A 17,584-nucleotide genomic window follows, 5' to 3' on the forward strand; every position below is an offset into this window, starting at 1 on the left:
CCAGGGAGCCCTGAGTTTGTGCCTAGGATGCTGAGGATCTCAAGCCCAACTTCCTTCTAGGATAGGAGACAGAGTATCACAAATTCCATTCTTTAGGGATGTGTTAGTTTGGGCTGCAGTAACAAAGTTCCATAGACTGGGTAGCTTATAAACAATAGAAATTTGTTTCTCACAGTTCTGGAGGCTGGAAGTCCAAGGTCAGGGTGCCAGCCTGTTCAGGTTCTGGGGAGGGCCCTCTTCCAGGTTACAGACTACCAACTTCTCATCGTATCCTCACATGGCAGAAAGAGGACTAGAGAGCCCTCTGGGGTCTCTTATATAAGGGTATTAATCCCATTCATGAGGGCTCCACCCTCATGATCTAATCACCCCCCAAAGGCCCCCACCTCCTGATGCCACCACATGAGGGTTAGGATTTCAACATAAGAATTGGTGTGTGTGAGTGCAGATGAGGGAGTGGGGGTGGGGTGCAAACATTCAGTCTACAACAAGGGACTAGCTATGCAGACCTAAGACAACATGATGTGGAGACTATTGAGGCCCCTGAGTCAGAAAATGGCATCTGTACCTCATGAGAAGAGATTGTGGTATGATTCTCCCCCAAGGTAAGGTACAGAAGAATTTGTAAACTAGGGACCCTCTGTCACTTTGATTCATCCATTCCAGTAACTTTGATGTGCCTAGCCCTGTAACAGAGCAGTGGAGGACAGAAGAGTAAAAGATACAGTTCCTGCCCTTCTGGAACTAGGAATTAAGCTACACACACTTAAATATGTAATAGCTGCTGCCTTGTCTTTGGGTTGAAAAGGAGAGGCATTCTCAGGCTGTGCTACCTGGGAGGACTTTCCTGGGCTTAAGGATTTCCTCAAGTGCTTGGAGGGAAGCTCCTCCTGGATCTGAATCAGGAGGCCACAACACCAGCCTATTAGCTTTGGCCCTTCCTGCTCTGTCTTCAGATTGACAAGTGTAGCACAACAGGCTCAAAACACACACACACACACACACACACACACACACACACACACACACAGAGAGTAAGCTAAGACTGTTTCTCTGTACCACTACCTGCATTTCTTGGATCGTGCTTATACTAGGATTTTCTTTTCAGAGCCTTCAGAATGCACTTCCTACCCTACCGCCACAAGATCCTAGCTGCATCCCCAGCACTGTTTGCATAGCTGTCTCCTGTGCAGTCAAGGCCAGGGAGAGGCCACTGCAGTGGCTTCCCAGGTGGCATGAAGCTTGCTGATGAGTCCCAGCCAGAGCAGGGCCTGCTGCTGCCAGATGTCCTGTTCTAATGAGCAGTCCTTATGGAGAGATGGGGGTGGGATGATGGAAAGCATTCATTAGGCCTAATGCTGGTAGGGGACTTCTGGTCCTGCAAGTGTAGGGAAGCCAGATCCGGCAGGAGAAGACTCAGAGCAGCAGAGCTGGTGAGCTAACCAAACACTCATAACTAACATTGTTTTTTATTAATGCATTGTGGTCACGGACACCGTCTCATTTGATCCTCATGTAAACCCTGAAGGCTGCCATCTACCTCTTTTATTGAAAGAACACTGAGGCTCAAACTGGTTAACTGACCAGAGCCAGGCCTAGAGCCCAGGGCTACCTATCACCAAGCACCCTTGAGCCTGCAGATTCATGGCTTATGCCCACTGAGAGACAACTGACCCAGTCACTTCTAAAATCCACCTGGTTAGTGAGGGTAGCCTGCTAATGAAACTTTATTCTGGCCAGGGGTGATGAGGAATCAGACCTGAGCTATGGATTGAATTGTATCCCCCCAAAATTCATATGCTAACCCCCAATGTGACTGTACTTGGAGATAGGTCTTTTAAGAGTTAATTAAGGTTAAGCAAGGTCATGAGGGTGGGGTCCTAATGTGATAGGATTGGTGGCCTTATAAGAAGAGGAAGAGAGAGATCTCTCTTTCCATGTGCACTCACTAAGGAAAGGCCACATGAGGACACACTGAGGTGTCAAGTCTGCACACCAGGAAGAGAGTGCTCACCAGAACCCAACCATACTGCACCCTGATCTCAGACTTCCAGGCTCCTGAACTGTGCGAAAATAAATTTCTGTCATTTAAGACACCTAGTCTATAGTATTTTGTAATGGCAGCCTGAGCAGACAAAGACAGCCTGGTTATTGAACGTAGGCGTTTCTTCTCTCCTCCTAAAATTCCTCCACCTACAATTCTCGGTGCTCAGATCTGATCTAGCCTTGAAGGTCCAGCCCACCTTCTCAGTGCAGCCTTCCTCGCCTAAGGAAGGAGGTGAGGGGTCCCCTAGTACCTTATCCTTCCCTCTCTGATGACCCAGGCTCCTTTGTATCATTGTCTACTGTGGACATACGTCATCTCCCTGAGAGCTAAAACTTGATTTCTGTCCATGTCCCCAACAGCACTTGGCACACAGGAGGCACTCAGCAAACGTCCACTGAATTTAGAGCTCTTTTCTGGCTCTCTCACTCAGTGCACCCAGATTATGCTTCACTTGGTAGGAAGTGCAAAGATTGGAGCCAGAAGGCTTAGTGGGTAGTCAGGGATCAACAGATGAAAGAATCAACATGTCCACTTGTCTAGTCCAGATTCCTTTTATTTTTATTTTTTTCCCAGATGCCTTTTTAATGCCAGCATTCAGATCCTCTTGGCCCTCTTTCCACAGACTATAGCACACATTGGCAGCATGCAACTTTCCTTTCTCTAAAGCCCCTTCTTCCCAGAATTGTTGATAGTTCTGAAAAAGAAAAGGAAGTGAGGGTCTCTCTCCCACTTCCTCTCTTACCCTCTCCCTACTCCCTCCCCCAACCCCTTGCCAATGATACCAAAGAAAAAGGTGGTGAGTGCCAGGGCATTTGGGTAAAAGGTGTCTTTCTTCAGTGACTGAGGAATTAGGCCCACTGGCCTTTGCTTAGAAGACCAAAGGAGAATTCTCTCCAGAGAATGATTGATCGAGACTGAATCCAAGAAGGCCTCGAAGTGCTAAGAACATAAGAGAGATCGTATGTTCTAATACAATCAAGTAGTTTCCGTGACTTGTCTTAAATTCAAAATGCAGGAATCTAATTTTCAGTGAGAAAGAGTATATTAAAGACCCAGAACGCTTGGTCGTGTTCTCTTTCTTTATTTGGGTGCTGGCAACACAGGTAAGTTCACTTCGTGAAAAATCAAGCTATTAACGTAATGGGTGTGTGTGTTATACTTCAGTGAAAAGTAGACTTTTTAAAAAATTAAAACCCAAAGCAACTGAGCTACTTGCTTAGGTCACACAACTAGTTGGTGACTAGTGTGAAGGCGGGAACTCAGATCTCCTAGAGTTCTTCTTAAGTTAGTACCTATTTTAGAATCACACCTAAGAGCAAGAGGCAAGTTCAGTTTCAGTCTCTTTTGATCTGAATGTTTCTAGAAATTCCCTTGGTTTCCTTGGAGCCCTACTCTGCATCTGAAAATGGACATCATGTTTGAAAGGAGGTTTCTTATTACTATTGAGGCCACACCAGCTCCCTACCTGCTGTCTCTGATGACTGTGGCCACCAAAGAAATCTACAGGCAGGTCACATCCTTCCCTTGGTGCAGTACTCTGGAAAGGGGTTCTATGAAAAGCTTCTTTATATTTGTGTTGGCCTGTGTGTCCTGAAAGGAAGGGCAGGTAGCCTGGCCAGGTTCAGGGTAGTACCACCTTAGGCCTTATTGGCAGCCCTTTGTCTGGACAAAGGTGACAGACCAGCAGTGATTTAGTTGCAACTCCATGAGGAAGCCATATAGAGAGACATATTTACATCATATTGTATGTCTGAGATTTCTCTTACGTACGTTTCTTTCATTCAGCAAGACCTTCATGTCCCATGATGACACTCTATTGACTTTCTACTGATTTTGGAAAGCTTAAGTAGTCTAAGGTGACATTTGACCTACCCCCTAAGGCCTGGGAGTGAGTGGATGAAATAAAACTGAATCATACCTTCATCCCCTAATCTGTCAAAAGCCCCTCAGGAAACTCTCTCCTGATACCCAAGGCCCTGAGCATTGAGGTCAGGCTGTTTGCATCCCAGCCTTGCTTCCCTGCCCCTACAGGAAGTGCTTATTAGCCTAATTCAGATGACTATTTAGCTGTGCTCATGACCTCAAACTGCCACTGCTCTGTGCCAAGAGCCCACCTGAATTATCCAGGAGTAGTCTCGCCAGCTGAGTCTCAGTGCTACAGGTTGGCCACTTCCGGGATCTCCTAATCCTGTCTCCCCACAATGTCTGAAGTGTGATTTGAGGGACAGTGACAACTACATGTCCTACTCTGGCTCACAGCCAAGCCAAGGGGTGTGGCTGTCATGGACTGGACCCCTTTCCTATAATCTGGTTGAGTCCTGTCATAGTTAGTCCTATGGGTAGAACTCCTTACCCCAAGGTAACCAGACTGCCTGCATCCATTTGTGTCTTCTGCAGTCTGAGGACTTAAAGGTAGTCGCCTCTGGCAGGTCATCTCACTACACTGCTGGTGACCTCTGTAAACTCACTTTTTCAACAGGCAACTGATAGCCAGCGCTGTTCCCAGAGGGGACGGACCCCCAAGGGGCTCTGCCTCACCCCAGCGAGAGTCAGGAGTCCAGGTGGAATAAGTTATGGTTAAGCTCTCATGTTCTGGGCTAATTTACCAGGAACCAGGAGTTGTCATCTTTGAGTTAACATTGTGCCTGTGCTAGCCAGACTGTCCAGTTTAATGTCTTTTCAATCAGTGAGTCTTCCAATAATAGCATTTTAACAGTGAAGTTCCAAAGAAAAAACTTGTTCTTAATTTTTGTCCAAAGGGAGAAAAGAGACTTCTAGTAATGGTATCATTATAAATTCTAAAGTGATGATCATTTGGCTGTGCTACAAAATTTGTAGCTAATAATTAAAATAAAGATTTAAGCAAATGCTTTATCAATAAAATAGATGATAGGGCATATTTTTCTCAGCCAGTGTCAGAAATGGCAGCATATAGCCATGTGCTGAATTGTCACACTGCAAGTCTTTAAAATTCCTGCTGGATTTGAAGGTATTAACAAGTCCCTATCAACATTCTCTAAAGGTTTTTGATGTCATTTTAGCTATTGAACTAAAATATGTGAACTATTACTTTGTTGATTTTCTTCTTAAACCAAACTGCATTATCATCTGAGAGTGTGTTCTTAAAGTATTGTTAAAAGTACTTTGAAAACTTGTAAATCCCTGTAATTTATGTTTCTCCTGCCTCTGCTGTTTCATTCTGTCCTTCTGGTTTTAATTTGAATGCAGTCCTGTCTGGGTGTGTACCTGTAAAACTGTGTTTTTCCAAGTACAATTTACGGTCTTGACCTTAGATTTTACAGTGTTTCTAACCTTCCGTGAGCTTCCTCCTATACCAAGAAGTGGGCTTTGGGTCACCCAGCTCTTTTATATTAGAACAGTCTAATCAAGGTTACTTGAAACAGATCTGATTTTGACATTTCTTAGTTTATCATGTAGGCCTAGGGAGTAAGTTAGAAGGGCTTCCCTGCAAGCCCATTAATTGCATTGCCCCATTTCTTAAAATGTACACAGTTGTAAACCTAGACTGCTTCAAGACAACAGTCTCATTTATCTAAACAATTCTCCTTTTAGACTCAGTGGCACTGATGGAAACATAGATAAGCTGTATGGATCGGAGGAAGGAACTTTTGGAGGCTGTGTTTGCTGAAACGGTTCCCATTCCCTTTACAATCCCCTTTTCTTTCCAAGGGTTTGTCTGCATACAGAATAGATCTATCTGTGTTCAGTATATTGCATGAGCTAGGTTAGTGGGCAGGACTATAGGAAAGGGTATCTTTCTTGTGAGTGAGCTCTTTGCAGGTTTTAAGGAATATGGCTGTTTTGCTTTAAGGGGAAGAGTGAAGGGTGGGGCACTCTGTTAAGCAGTGTGTATCCCAAACCCATATCACAGGCACCCTCTCTCCATGATAAATGCATGATTCCTCGTGGATTATAAGAATTTTTAAATGGGTGCAGAACTTTTGGAATCTTTTCCTTAAGTTAGGAAACGAGATTTCTTTCTTTTCTGCTCCTTTCAAATATCACTTAATTTAAGCTCTGGTAAGGAGTTTAGGAGTCTTTTTCTTTCCTCCTTACACTTATTCAGTGTGTTCTCCATGGTTCTTACTGGCACTACTGGCTGGGGAAGGGGGACACAGGGCAGGCAGTCCGGGGCTTTTTGGCAGCTGACCTGGGGTTCCTCCTCTGTTTCAGGTCATTGTGCAGTCCGGCCGCCACCCCACGGTGCTGCAGAAGCTTTGCCAGTTGCCCTTCCAGTATTTCAGTGACCCACGGCTGATCAAAGTGCTGTTCCCTTCACTTATCGCTGCTTGTTACAACAATCTTCAGAACAAGATCATTCTGGAGCAGGAGATGAGCTGTGTTCTACTGGCCACGTTCATTCAGGTACCTTCTGTGTTATGCCTAATTCTCTGGCTCTGTGTGTAAGCTAATGCAATTGAAAAGTAAAAGTGAACCAGCTGTTTATTCTTGCCATCCACGCTACCTTTTAAAAACTTCACATATTTCTGTGCTTGAAATTAATTTCTAAAATATCACGATAGTAAAACTGGGGTTTGAGTGTTGTATAATTTCTGCTTGGAGGATTTCAAGAAAAGGGTATTTTTCCAGTTAATGAAATGGTAAGGTTGCACTTAGGAAATGTTTTTTAAAAGACTTCTTTAAGGCTTTAACTGTTAATTCATCTTGCTTTTTGTCTATTTATAGGGAAAAGATAATGATTGCTGAAGAAAGATCAATTAAAATATCAGTTTATTTGTAAATTTTTAAATAAATATTTTAAATAAATTTTTAAATAAATAAATAAATACACACACAGTCTGTGTGTGTATAATAAAAATCTGTTATGTTGCTTTTTCTTAAATCTAAAACTTTTAAGTATGGCCTTATATTTTTCTGATCCAGTTAAATTCTGTAGGAATGGAATCAGCATTCGTACTGTAGCAAAGCAAAGCAGTATTTCCACATCTAAATTAACCCAGTCTTGACAATAGAAAATCAAGTTGGCTCTTCTTTAACATTTGCTAATAGCTAATCCTGTGATTTTTTTTTCTGTCATTGTATATCATTATTTGCTGAAAATCTTCCATTTTCCTTCAAATGTTCCACCCTAAAACCAATCTGTTTTTGTTCCATGATGCACATGTGATTAACAGACAGTGTTTTCTGTTCATAATAATGAAACAGAAAGCAGAGCTCTGTATTGTTATTGTTCCTTATTCTAGCTAATATATGAATATCAATCACTTTTGAAAGGGTGTAACTGTGCCCAGCTGGCTGGGATGGCTAAAGAGTCCCCCAAGCCTTCTTCACCTTTGATGGCAATTAGTGGTTTACATTTCTTAAACTATCCTCTATTAGATGATCAGTTAATAAACATACTAGATCAATTGTTTAGAAATGTTTTATTTTCAGCTTAATTGTTCTGTTTGCGTCTGGATTCCAGTTTCTGAAAATTTTTTCAAAGATATTCAGATCTATAGGTAGGGTACAGATTTTTCAAAGAACATCTTGTGATTAGTAATTAAAATCTTAATGAATTTTTATATAACCATCATAATTAACATTTAGGATTCTTCAGATATTCTTACAGCCTTAGGATTAAATTTAAACAGAAAATATGTTATAGAGAATTTTAAGACTGTGATCTTAAAATTCATTCTTTCTTTCATTCAACAGGTAATTTTTTAGCGCCCTCGGTGTGCTGGGCACTGCTCTAGGCACTGGAAATACAGCAGCAAATAACACAGATACAAATTCCTTCCTTTAAAAATCTTTCATTAGAATGGGGGGAGTCAAACAAACAAAAAAAAAATAAGTAAAATAAATAGCATGTCAGATGGTATGAAGTGCTATGGAGAAAAGTAAGGCAAGAAAGAGGGACAGGGACTGCCAGGGAGGTGATATGCAGTTTTTCATGGCATGAGCAGAGAGGCCTCAACCAGGACAGTGATTGTTGAACCAAGAGAGTGATTGTTGAGCAAAGACAATTTTGCATCTGTACCAACTTAGCCCCTTACATTTTCAACTGCTTGGAAAACAATTTATAAAACTATAAATGGTATCAGAATCTAAAGTAAGGATCATATATATTATTTTCATCTGGTGTTGATCTCAGAGTACTTCTAATTCAACTCTTCTCCATTACAGTTAACACACAATTAAATGTAATTTAATGTAAATGTAACACATTTAACATACATTTTATTTTAGCACACAGATTTTATAAATACTACAGAAATTTCTTATAATGCTTATTTGGGATAGCACTTTAGATTGCTGGAGTTAAATCAAGTTTGGTTTTTTTTCTATAAATAACTGTGCTCAAGGGAATGAAAATACATTGGATTTTAGTTTGTAAAATGGTTCTTCAAGGTCCCCTGTGTTAGATGATTAATAGTTACTAGAAAATTATATTAAAAATAAAAGCCAGTAGTTTGTCCTAGGTTCCTGAAACTTTACATATTATAGATGATATTTTTCATGTTCCATCTAAGAGTAAAATTACTAGACTTTAAGATTTAGCTGCAGAATGGATGGACCTAAAGAGTATTATGCTACATGAAATAAGTCAGACAGAGAAAGGCAATTTTACCATATGGTTTCACTTATATGTGGAATATAAAAAACAAGCAAACATAACAAAACAGAAACAGACTCATAGATACAGAGAACAAACTGGTGGTTGGGAAAGAGACATGGGGAGGTGGGAGGTGGGCAAAATAGGTGAAGGGAATTAAGAGGTACAGACTTGCAACTATAAAATAAATGTCATGGGAATGTAATGTACAGCATAGGAAATATAGTCAATAATATAATAACTTTATATGGTGACAGATGATAACTAGACATATCATGGTGACCATTTCGGAATGTATATGAATACAGAATCACTATGATGCACACCTGAAACTAATATGATACTGTATGTCAGTTATACTTCAATTAAAAAAAAAGATACAGGGCTTCCCTGGTGGCGCAGTGGTTGAGATTCCGCCTGCCGATGCAGGGGACGCAGGTTCGTGCCTCGGTCTGGGAAGATCCCACATGCCGCGGAGCGGCTGGGCCCGTGAGCCATGGCCGCTGAGCCTGCGCGTCCGGAGCCTGTGCTCCGCAACGGGAGAGGCCACAACAGTGAGAGGCCCGCGTACCCCAGGAAAAAAAAAAAAAAAAGATATAGCTGCAGAGTATGTAAGGGCTTTTATAGTTGTGCTTTTTAAAATGTTACAAATCTGTCAATATTTTAAGACAGTATTTGGCTAAAGAATTCAGTTTGTTAGATATAAAACAAAGTTGTACTTTCCACAGGAGGCAACAACCTGGCCTCTGGTGATACTTAGCAAGATTTGAGTCATCATTATTTGATTTAAACGTATGAAAACCTGAATTACATAATGTCAGTTTCTTCAGCTTTTATATTTGGGCTCCAAACTATTCATGCAAAAATAGTTGCCTCAGGGTGTGGAGAAAAGGGAACCCTCTTACGCTCTTGGTGGGAATGTAATTTGATACAACCACTATGGAGAACAGTATGGAGGTTCCTTAAAAAACTAAAAATAGAACTACCATACGACCCAGCAGTCCCACTCCTGGGCATATACCCTGAGAAAACCATAATTCAAAAAGAGTCATGTACCACAATGTTCATTGCAGCACTATTTACAATAGCCAGGACATGGAACCAACCTAAGTGTCCATCGACAGATGAATGGATAAAGAAGATGTTGCACATATATACAATGGAATATTACTCAGCCATAAAAAGAAATGAAAATGAGTTATTTGTAGTAAGGTGGATGGACCTAGAGTCTGTCATACAGAGTGAAGGAGGTCAGAAAGAGAAAAACAATACCGTATGTTAGCACATATATATGGAATCTAAAAAAAAAAAATGGTTCTGATGAACCTAGGGGCAGGACAGTAATAAAAATGGAGACATAGAGAATGGACTTGAGGACACAGGGAGGGGGAAGGGTAAGCTGGGACGAAGTGAGAGAGTAGCATTGACATATATACACTACCAAATGTAAAATAGATAGCTAGTGGGAAGCAGCTGCATAGCACAGGGAGATCAGCTCCATGCTTTGTGGCCACCTAGAGGGGTGGGATAGGAAGGGTGGGAGAGAGACACGAGGGGGAGGGGATATGGGGATGGATATATGTATACGTATAGCTGATACACTTTGCTATACAGCAGAAATTAACACAACACTGTAAAGCAATCATACTCCAATAAAGATGTTAAAAAGAAATAGTTGCCTCAGAATTCAGAAGCATTTTTAAAGCCACGCTCAGCAAAATTCTCTGTTCGTAGCATTGATATTAAAAAAAAAACCACTTTTCTCGTTTCACACAGGATTTTGCACAGACTCCAGGTCAGGCAGATACCCAGTCTTATCAGCCCAAAGGTACGTCTCTATTGAAATTAAATGCCATGTGTTTGTTAGCTGGACATTTCTCACTCAACCCTCTGAAACTGTTAGAGACATCAATTTATTACATCACCTAAAATATTTGAGATTCGGATACCAAATATATTTCAGGGAATAAAGAAATTGATTTTGTCATCAAGCATGAGTACATCAGAATATACAGAGAAATCTATGGAAGTAAAAGAAAAGCACAAAACGTCTTTATGTAATTTATACTCACCTCATGCAAGGTATAATAAATGGTGAATAATTACTAAAGAGCTACTTTGCAATACAAGAGACAATCAGATCATTAATAGTGGCCTACATTATCACATAAATGCTGAAATCACATACATTTGGTTCCATGTTCAGAATAAAATCATCATTGATAGTAGCCCGTACATCCCCCTAAATTCAAGTACTTGAATTTTTTATTGAAAATAAAAGTGTAAAATTGTTCTACATGATGAAAAAGCCATCGGATGAGCACAGCACAGTTCAGGGGCCAAAAGATGTACAAGGGTTTTCTTCCCTATAGCATTCCCGCTGAGGTGAGTCCTGTGATCAGAACTGAGATGTAGAATTTTAAAGTGCATTTTTACTTTTTGAAATATTCTGCTACCCACACTGTAATTGAGAAGTACAAGTTGCTCTTTGTCTGGCACTCGTGACAGCATCTCTGATTAATGAGACCTTAATCCAGATTTTCCCCAATTCTTCCATTAGTTTGATAGTCTTTAAAGTGGCCAGAGGTATACTCCCAGCAAAACCCTATGGGGCACCCATTCAGTAGCCCTATTTGGGAGAAGGGGAGGTCGCCCTGGGGTGTGTGTGTGTGCCTGTCTGTCTCACACACACACATTATTTATAGCGAGCAGGTGTTGAAAAGTACGTAAAAAATATATCTAAAACTGTAACAATATCATGAAAAAATGTCATGTTTTATTGACCCAGGCACTCAGAGAAGTAAACAGAAAGCTATGCCCCCTTTTAGAAATTCAAGTCAACATCATAGTTGGTATCATTTGTCTAAGCCTGCATAAGTGTTCAAGTTCACTTCTGCCCTGACTCAGTGACAGCATTTTTTTTAAGCTGTTGGAGGCTAGAGAGAAATCAGCATAATTTGTTACTATACCTTACAAAACAATGTTTTAAATTTTGAATTTATGAAAATGCCTAGAAAAATCTTCTAATGTATTTATTTTTAATTGTACAGCAATTTTTTTGCCAGTAAGAAGTATAGACATTCTTTTTTCTTCCTCTTTCTCCTGACATAAGGATGAGTCACAATTTGCTGCCTATCTGGCAGGCGAAGTCCCAGGGGCTGACTCTGTCTGCTTGGTTTCAACCTTCTTTCCTTTTCCAAGGGACCGTCTTCTCTGACTTTCATGCTTTCCCCAATGTGGATTTTCTATGGGTTAATGCACAAAACAACTAATAGGGAACTGTTCTCTGCTTTGCTTAGAAAAAGTCATCACTCTACTGGTGACAGCTCATAATATGCTTACTTGATTTTAAAAAATGATGATGCCACACTAAGTTGCCAGTTTGCACCTTGGACATCTGTTCCCCTTTTGCTTAGATTAAATCCCCCAAAAATGTTTCAAGATGTTGAATTCATTGCCCAGGTGAACCTCTAAGTTCTAAGTGTAAAGCAGCTCCTGGCAGCACCACATTCTTATTGCTGAGGAAAAATTCCGTTTTTCAAATACTCGCTGCTAGATGACTGGCCAGCCATGAGATCGTTTGTTTCAATAGCCAGTAAAGCTCCTGATAGTTCCCTCTGCTTTGTTAGGTGACTGAGTGCCAGATTTGAGCATTTTTAAAGTTATGTTTAAACTAAAATCATGTTTTAGATTAAATAGACTATTTTAGAAAATAAATGTAAAGTTTACATACAGATTTAGCCTTTCAAGGCTAACTTAAGAATGGAATACATGACTATCACTTTATTTTGTTTACCATACTTATTTACTTATTTTCTTACTCCGGAGTCCAAAAACAATGTTTTTCATAATGTTTTACATAGGGGTTAATGTCTGAGTAGGTTAGAAGCATGAAATAGATTGTGACTAAAATATATGTTATATATTTTATACTATAGATAGATATAGATCAGTTACCTTTACTTAAATTTGCATCATGATTTATTTGAAGAGTATGTCTCCATTTTGTACTCAGACATCAAAATAATTTTCATTTCTTAAATTTTGAAGAATTTAACTCTTTTTAATTTTACTCTTCTTTTTTTTCTCTCTCAGGAAAAGGCCTTGGAAGTTCCCAAGACTATCTTGAGCTGGCTAACAGATTTCCTCAGCAGGCCTGGGAAGAAGCTCGACAGTTTTTCTTAAAAAAAGAGAAAAAATAAATGTTTTGGTTGGTTGTATATTTGAGTACCCTCATTAATATTTTAAATTGATCAACCATTCTAACTGTTCCTTAAGAAGTTCATTTTCACATGTTTATACTCTGTAGATATGGTGTATACTTTGCACTATTTATAAAGACTGTAGATACTTTAATGTTCTTTCTAATTCTGCAAGTTGAGTTTATTTCATTTATGCACAATATTTTGGAGTTTGGTAACTTACATCCTATGATAATATATACTTTGCATTTGTAATGTGGGTAAAATTAGACATAAAATTAGCAAGTCTGTTTTGTTCTTGTAATAAAATAACTTATTCTGTTTGCAATGATGACTTCTCTTGTTAAAGCAATACAAATTTCAAAGAAAAACGTTAATTCCAGTTCCGGAAGTATCTTAATTAAAGACTTACTAAAAGTTAACCTGCTCTAAATTTCCCTTTTATAGGTTTGAGTAAAAGATGTTTATAACAGTTTTACATTCTAATTACATAATATGTTTTGGGGGCTATTTGAAATGAATTTAAAGCATTATATTCGTTGGTCTGCTTAAACTTTCCTAGCGGCCAATACTGAGTCTCCTATAGAAATAGGATCACTGAACTGAAATTCTCCAGAATAAAAATTAGGGATCCAAAAAGATCAACCATAGTCAATCACCCTAAAGTATTTTTCTCAAATAACTGCAATGAAAACCGAAGTAAAAATAAAACAGACGGTCACAAGGGCTCTGAATTGAAGTTTTCAACTCCTGTGCACGGCTCACAGCTGAACGGGAGGAGTGTCTGCCAGGAGATGTTGACCTTTTCATATCTTGTTCTCATCGTTTCTTCACCTTAAGCCAACGGTCAGTGCTAAGCCGGTCACTGAGTGACATTGGTAATAATTTCTGTCAGATAAGGATCAAACATTACCAAGAAAAAAGATCTGGTCGGGGGGGGTGAAAATGGTTTTAATACGTATCAGATTCAAGACTGAGGGCGGAGGGGACTGGAAAATACAGAAGTTTCATCGGATTGTTGAAAGCAAACTTAGCTACCTAATGTTCAGGACACTTCTTTTTGGAGCCTCACAAGGCTGCCGAGTTTTGTATATGCTGTTTTAACTCCTTTGCAAATAGAAAATAAAGAGATCCAATTTCAAACGAAAAAAAAAAGAGAGAAAGCGAACGCATCCCAGTGCGCTCTGTACTTCCGCCGCCCGGGACCCGGCGTCTTCCGCGCGCTCGGGCTGCGGGGCCGAAGCCTGGCTGGGCTCGGGGCGGGGACGGCGGCTCCGAGGCCGGTGGGACCGACTCTCGGGAAGTCCCTGCCGCCTCGGCGGAGCCCTTTCCCAGGGCTCGGCGGCGACTCGGCCCGGAGCGCCGGACCCAGGACCCCGGACCCTCGCCGCGGCGCGCTCCGAAACACCTCGAGCCGCGGCCGGGCTGAGCGCCGCGCCCCCGGGAGGCCGAGGGGCTGGGCCCTGGCTCCCGCGCCCTCCTCCAGGACGGCGGCCCGGGCTCCTCCGCTGCCCGAGGGCCGGGGAGCCAGGTGTCGGCGGCCGGCTCCTTGCGCCACCCGCCGTCTCCCGGGGCGCCCCAACCAGGGGAGGAGTTCCCAAATCCCGCTTGCCCCGCGGGTCTTGGGGCATGAACGCAGAATCCTTGTAGCTGAAAGGAATAATCAAATATTTATCAGATTTCCTGCAAAGACGCTTCACAATAGAATATACTTCTTATCTGGTCGGAAATTTGCCAAAAAGCCATAAATAATTGAGACAGCTGTGATTAACCTTCCAGAAACCATACCAGAATTCGCAATTAAACATTTAATTGAATGGTCCCATTTGGCCCCCTCGTCCTGGAGGGGAGAGGGTTTGTTTGAGACAAACCCCGGCTCCACCCGGCTGGGGAGCCTGCGAGGATCGGGCCTGGCGGCTCCTCTGTGACTCCCGACCCGCGCGGTTTCTGTAGGTCTCAAGTTCCCTCCTTTATTGTGCGCTCCGCAGGGCCAGAGTGATTTAAGCTCTAACTCCCCTGGGTTTTACTACTTCTAAACTCTCCCGGGGTGGGGAGAGAACCGCGCGCAGGTGAGCGCAGGCACATCTTGTTCCAATTTGCGCAGACAAGTGCCACCAACTGGCTTTCTCCTGGGGCGGGGGCCACGTCCCGGGTCTCCCGAGGCTCAGGGGCCACAGGTGGACCCGCTGGGCCGAAGCGAAAAGCCTCTGCTGGGTCCAGCCTGTAAACCTGACGATGCGACAGGGCCCAGTCGGAGCAAAAGTAACAATTTCGCCCGGGCTTTAGAACCCAGAATTTGAGCCAAATAGGTAAAAGCCGCCCGAGGTCCGGGGGCAGCGACATTTGAACGCCCAGCGCCGCTGCCCAAGCGAATTTCCCGCTCTAGGCGGCAGCTCGCTTTCTCGGAGCTCTACAGGGCTCGTCCCACCGGACGCCCAGCAGGATGCCGCTTTCTGCCGAGTTCCGGAGCCTCTCCCTCCCTGCAGGCAATTGGAGACGCTGTGACGCCCGAACCCTGAATCTAGGTCCGGACCTCGCCTCCTCTACCATCTTTCCTTCCTTCCCCAGGAAGAAAAGCACGTGGGCCATTTTTCCCAGCGCTCCTTGCCAAGCTTTCTGACTTCTTGGGTCTCAATAATCTGGGAAGGGATTAGAGGCTCACCATCCCTCTTCTTCCACTTCCCTCTCCCTGCTCCCACGCCCCAAACGAACACTGGGGTCTCCTGCCTTCCACACTGAAACCACCGCCTTGAATATCCTGTTTCCCACTGAGGAATCGCTCAGCCTTCCTGAACTCCTGCCCCTCCGCTCACCTCCTGACCCACTCTCTCACGAGCCCTTGACCTTATGGACCAGGCGGTGCCCCGATCCAAAAGAGGGCCTCGCCTAGCACTCCAGCCTTTCTGGCATGATTTCTGCCGGGCGCCAAACTTGCTTTATAAATTGAACCACTCCCCCTACACCACTCCACATCTGGATCCCAATGGAGTATTTCTCTGTGCCCTTTTTCTCTCCCATGACTGCTCTCAGCCTAGCTCCATTTATCTGCATCTTCCATGCACAGTCTCCATCAACAAGGTGCTAGTCTGTAATTGGTCACACAATCCTCGTTATTGCACTGAATCCCAGTATCCTGAAGAAAGTTTACCTTTACATCAATCAGACCCATATTTAAAAGCCTCTAATCTTCCCTACATCAGCTTAATAAACTCTGAATTTCCTGCTTTTATCACAAGTCCATTGGGAACTCCTCTGCAAATCGTTTATTATTCATTCATTGTTTCCCCTCTCCAGCATGCAGCTAGTCAACTAATTCTCTTGCTCTCTTTCCCATACTTGTATGGGAAAAGACAGCTAACTAAATGTGTGGCAACTTATGCCCTCCCCCAGACAGCAGCGGCAGGATCTCACATTTTTTAGAGAACAATCTTAGACAACGTCTCATTTAAACCCAGTATTTGCAGCTCTGACAAAACTAAGCTTTAAGTTATTTCATATTCAAAACTGAAAGGCTGATTTCTGTTCCACAACCCATTAAAAATTAAAGTTCGTTGGGAATACTGCCACAAGGACTCTGAATTTCCCAGAATTGTGCAGCCTTTCAATATGTATTAAATTTTGTGGTATAATAGCCATAAACTTTTCCATCTCTGGGAATCCCTTTCCGCCTCAGTTACACAGAGCTATCCAAATTATTAGATAAATCCACTGAGAAAATCTTATTCTAAAGGTGAATCTAGTTAAATAACTTACTCCCATTTCCCACCTATGGCCTCTTTGATTGAACTTTTTTTTACTACACAGCTGGGTATCTCACTTTAAAAGCTCAGTAAGCATTAAATACAACACTTGTAATTGTTACAGGTAGTTTAATTTACAAGGAAATCCCTACTGTATTACAGAAGATGTTTAAAGATGACCTGGGAACCAGTAAAACTGATATTTATTAATGTAACTAACCAACCATAGATCTGACACCTCACCAGGGACCACTGTGATGAGGCTTCAGAGTAAAACCCTTTCCTTGGAAACCCACAAGGAAAACGATGCGCCCCTTTGGGTGGCTAGCAACAAACTACAGGAGAACAGCTTGTGATGTTTTATACAGCAATACACATAGATACAGGGATCCTAATACACAGTAACCACCGTGATCTGGATAATTTCCCAATATTCAAAAACAGACACACTCATATAAATATCAAAAAGAGGAATTAGATATTTTGATCTGTGGATGGCAAGGGCAGAGGTGACTGTAATTAGATAGGCAGATGTTTCCATTTGTAGCATTAAAATACGGCAGTGTGTTCAAAGCAAAAATTCAGAGCTAATTAACAACAACCATTAATGAAATTTTTAAAATTCAAGAACCTGTTATTTCCTTTTTAAAAATGACAAAACCCAATAGTCTGGATAAATCAAAAGTTTTCGAAAGTAAGATTTCTTGGAAGTTTAGCCCCCTAATCCAATGGCCAGCCAGAAGGTAAAGGGAACTATCTCTATAGTTCTGTTTGGGAGGGAATTATCTAAGTTAAGGGAATGAACCCTCAAAGAATCTAACCCTGATTATTAAAGCACTTTCTGGGCACTTGAGAGTAAAGCTGGTCCTCATTAACCCTACATATCTCTTCCCTTATCTCTAAGTCTGCAGCACCATTTCCTAAATTCTGAAGAAGGAGAAGATTCTCTTTAATTTTTGCGCTAGCATCACCATGACTTTCAGGAAGTAAAATATAAATGTGGCCCGATCTTCCC

At 41.9% G+C, this 17,584-nt stretch overlaps 1 protein-coding gene across 4 annotated transcripts in view; it reads left to right on the forward strand.

Moving 5' to 3' along the window:
* SCAPER (S-phase cyclin A associated protein in the ER) overlaps positions 1 to 13,974 on the forward strand; it is a 499,446-nt gene extending 485,472 nt beyond the window's left edge. For all 4 annotated transcript variants that reach the window (XM_067029410.1, XM_067029411.1, XM_067029413.1 and 1 more), the window contains 3 exons: positions 6,242 to 6,433; positions 10,404 to 10,455; positions 12,723 to 13,974. In XM_067029410.1, coding sequence (XP_066885511.1) covers positions 6,242 to 6,433; positions 10,404 to 10,455; positions 12,723 to 12,829 — 351 coding nt within the window. In that variant the 3' untranslated portion in view covers positions 12,830 to 13,974. The remainder of the gene's footprint in view (positions 1 to 6,241; positions 6,434 to 10,403; positions 10,456 to 12,722) is intronic.
* The last annotated feature ends 3,610 nt before the right edge of the window (positions 13,975 to 17,584 follow it).

The sequence above is a fragment of the Kogia breviceps genome, chromosome 3 (genome assembly GCF_026419965.1).
Source record: "Kogia breviceps isolate mKogBre1 chromosome 3, mKogBre1 haplotype 1, whole genome shotgun sequence".
NCBI lineage: Eukaryota > Metazoa > Chordata > Mammalia > Artiodactyla > Physeteridae > Kogia > Kogia breviceps.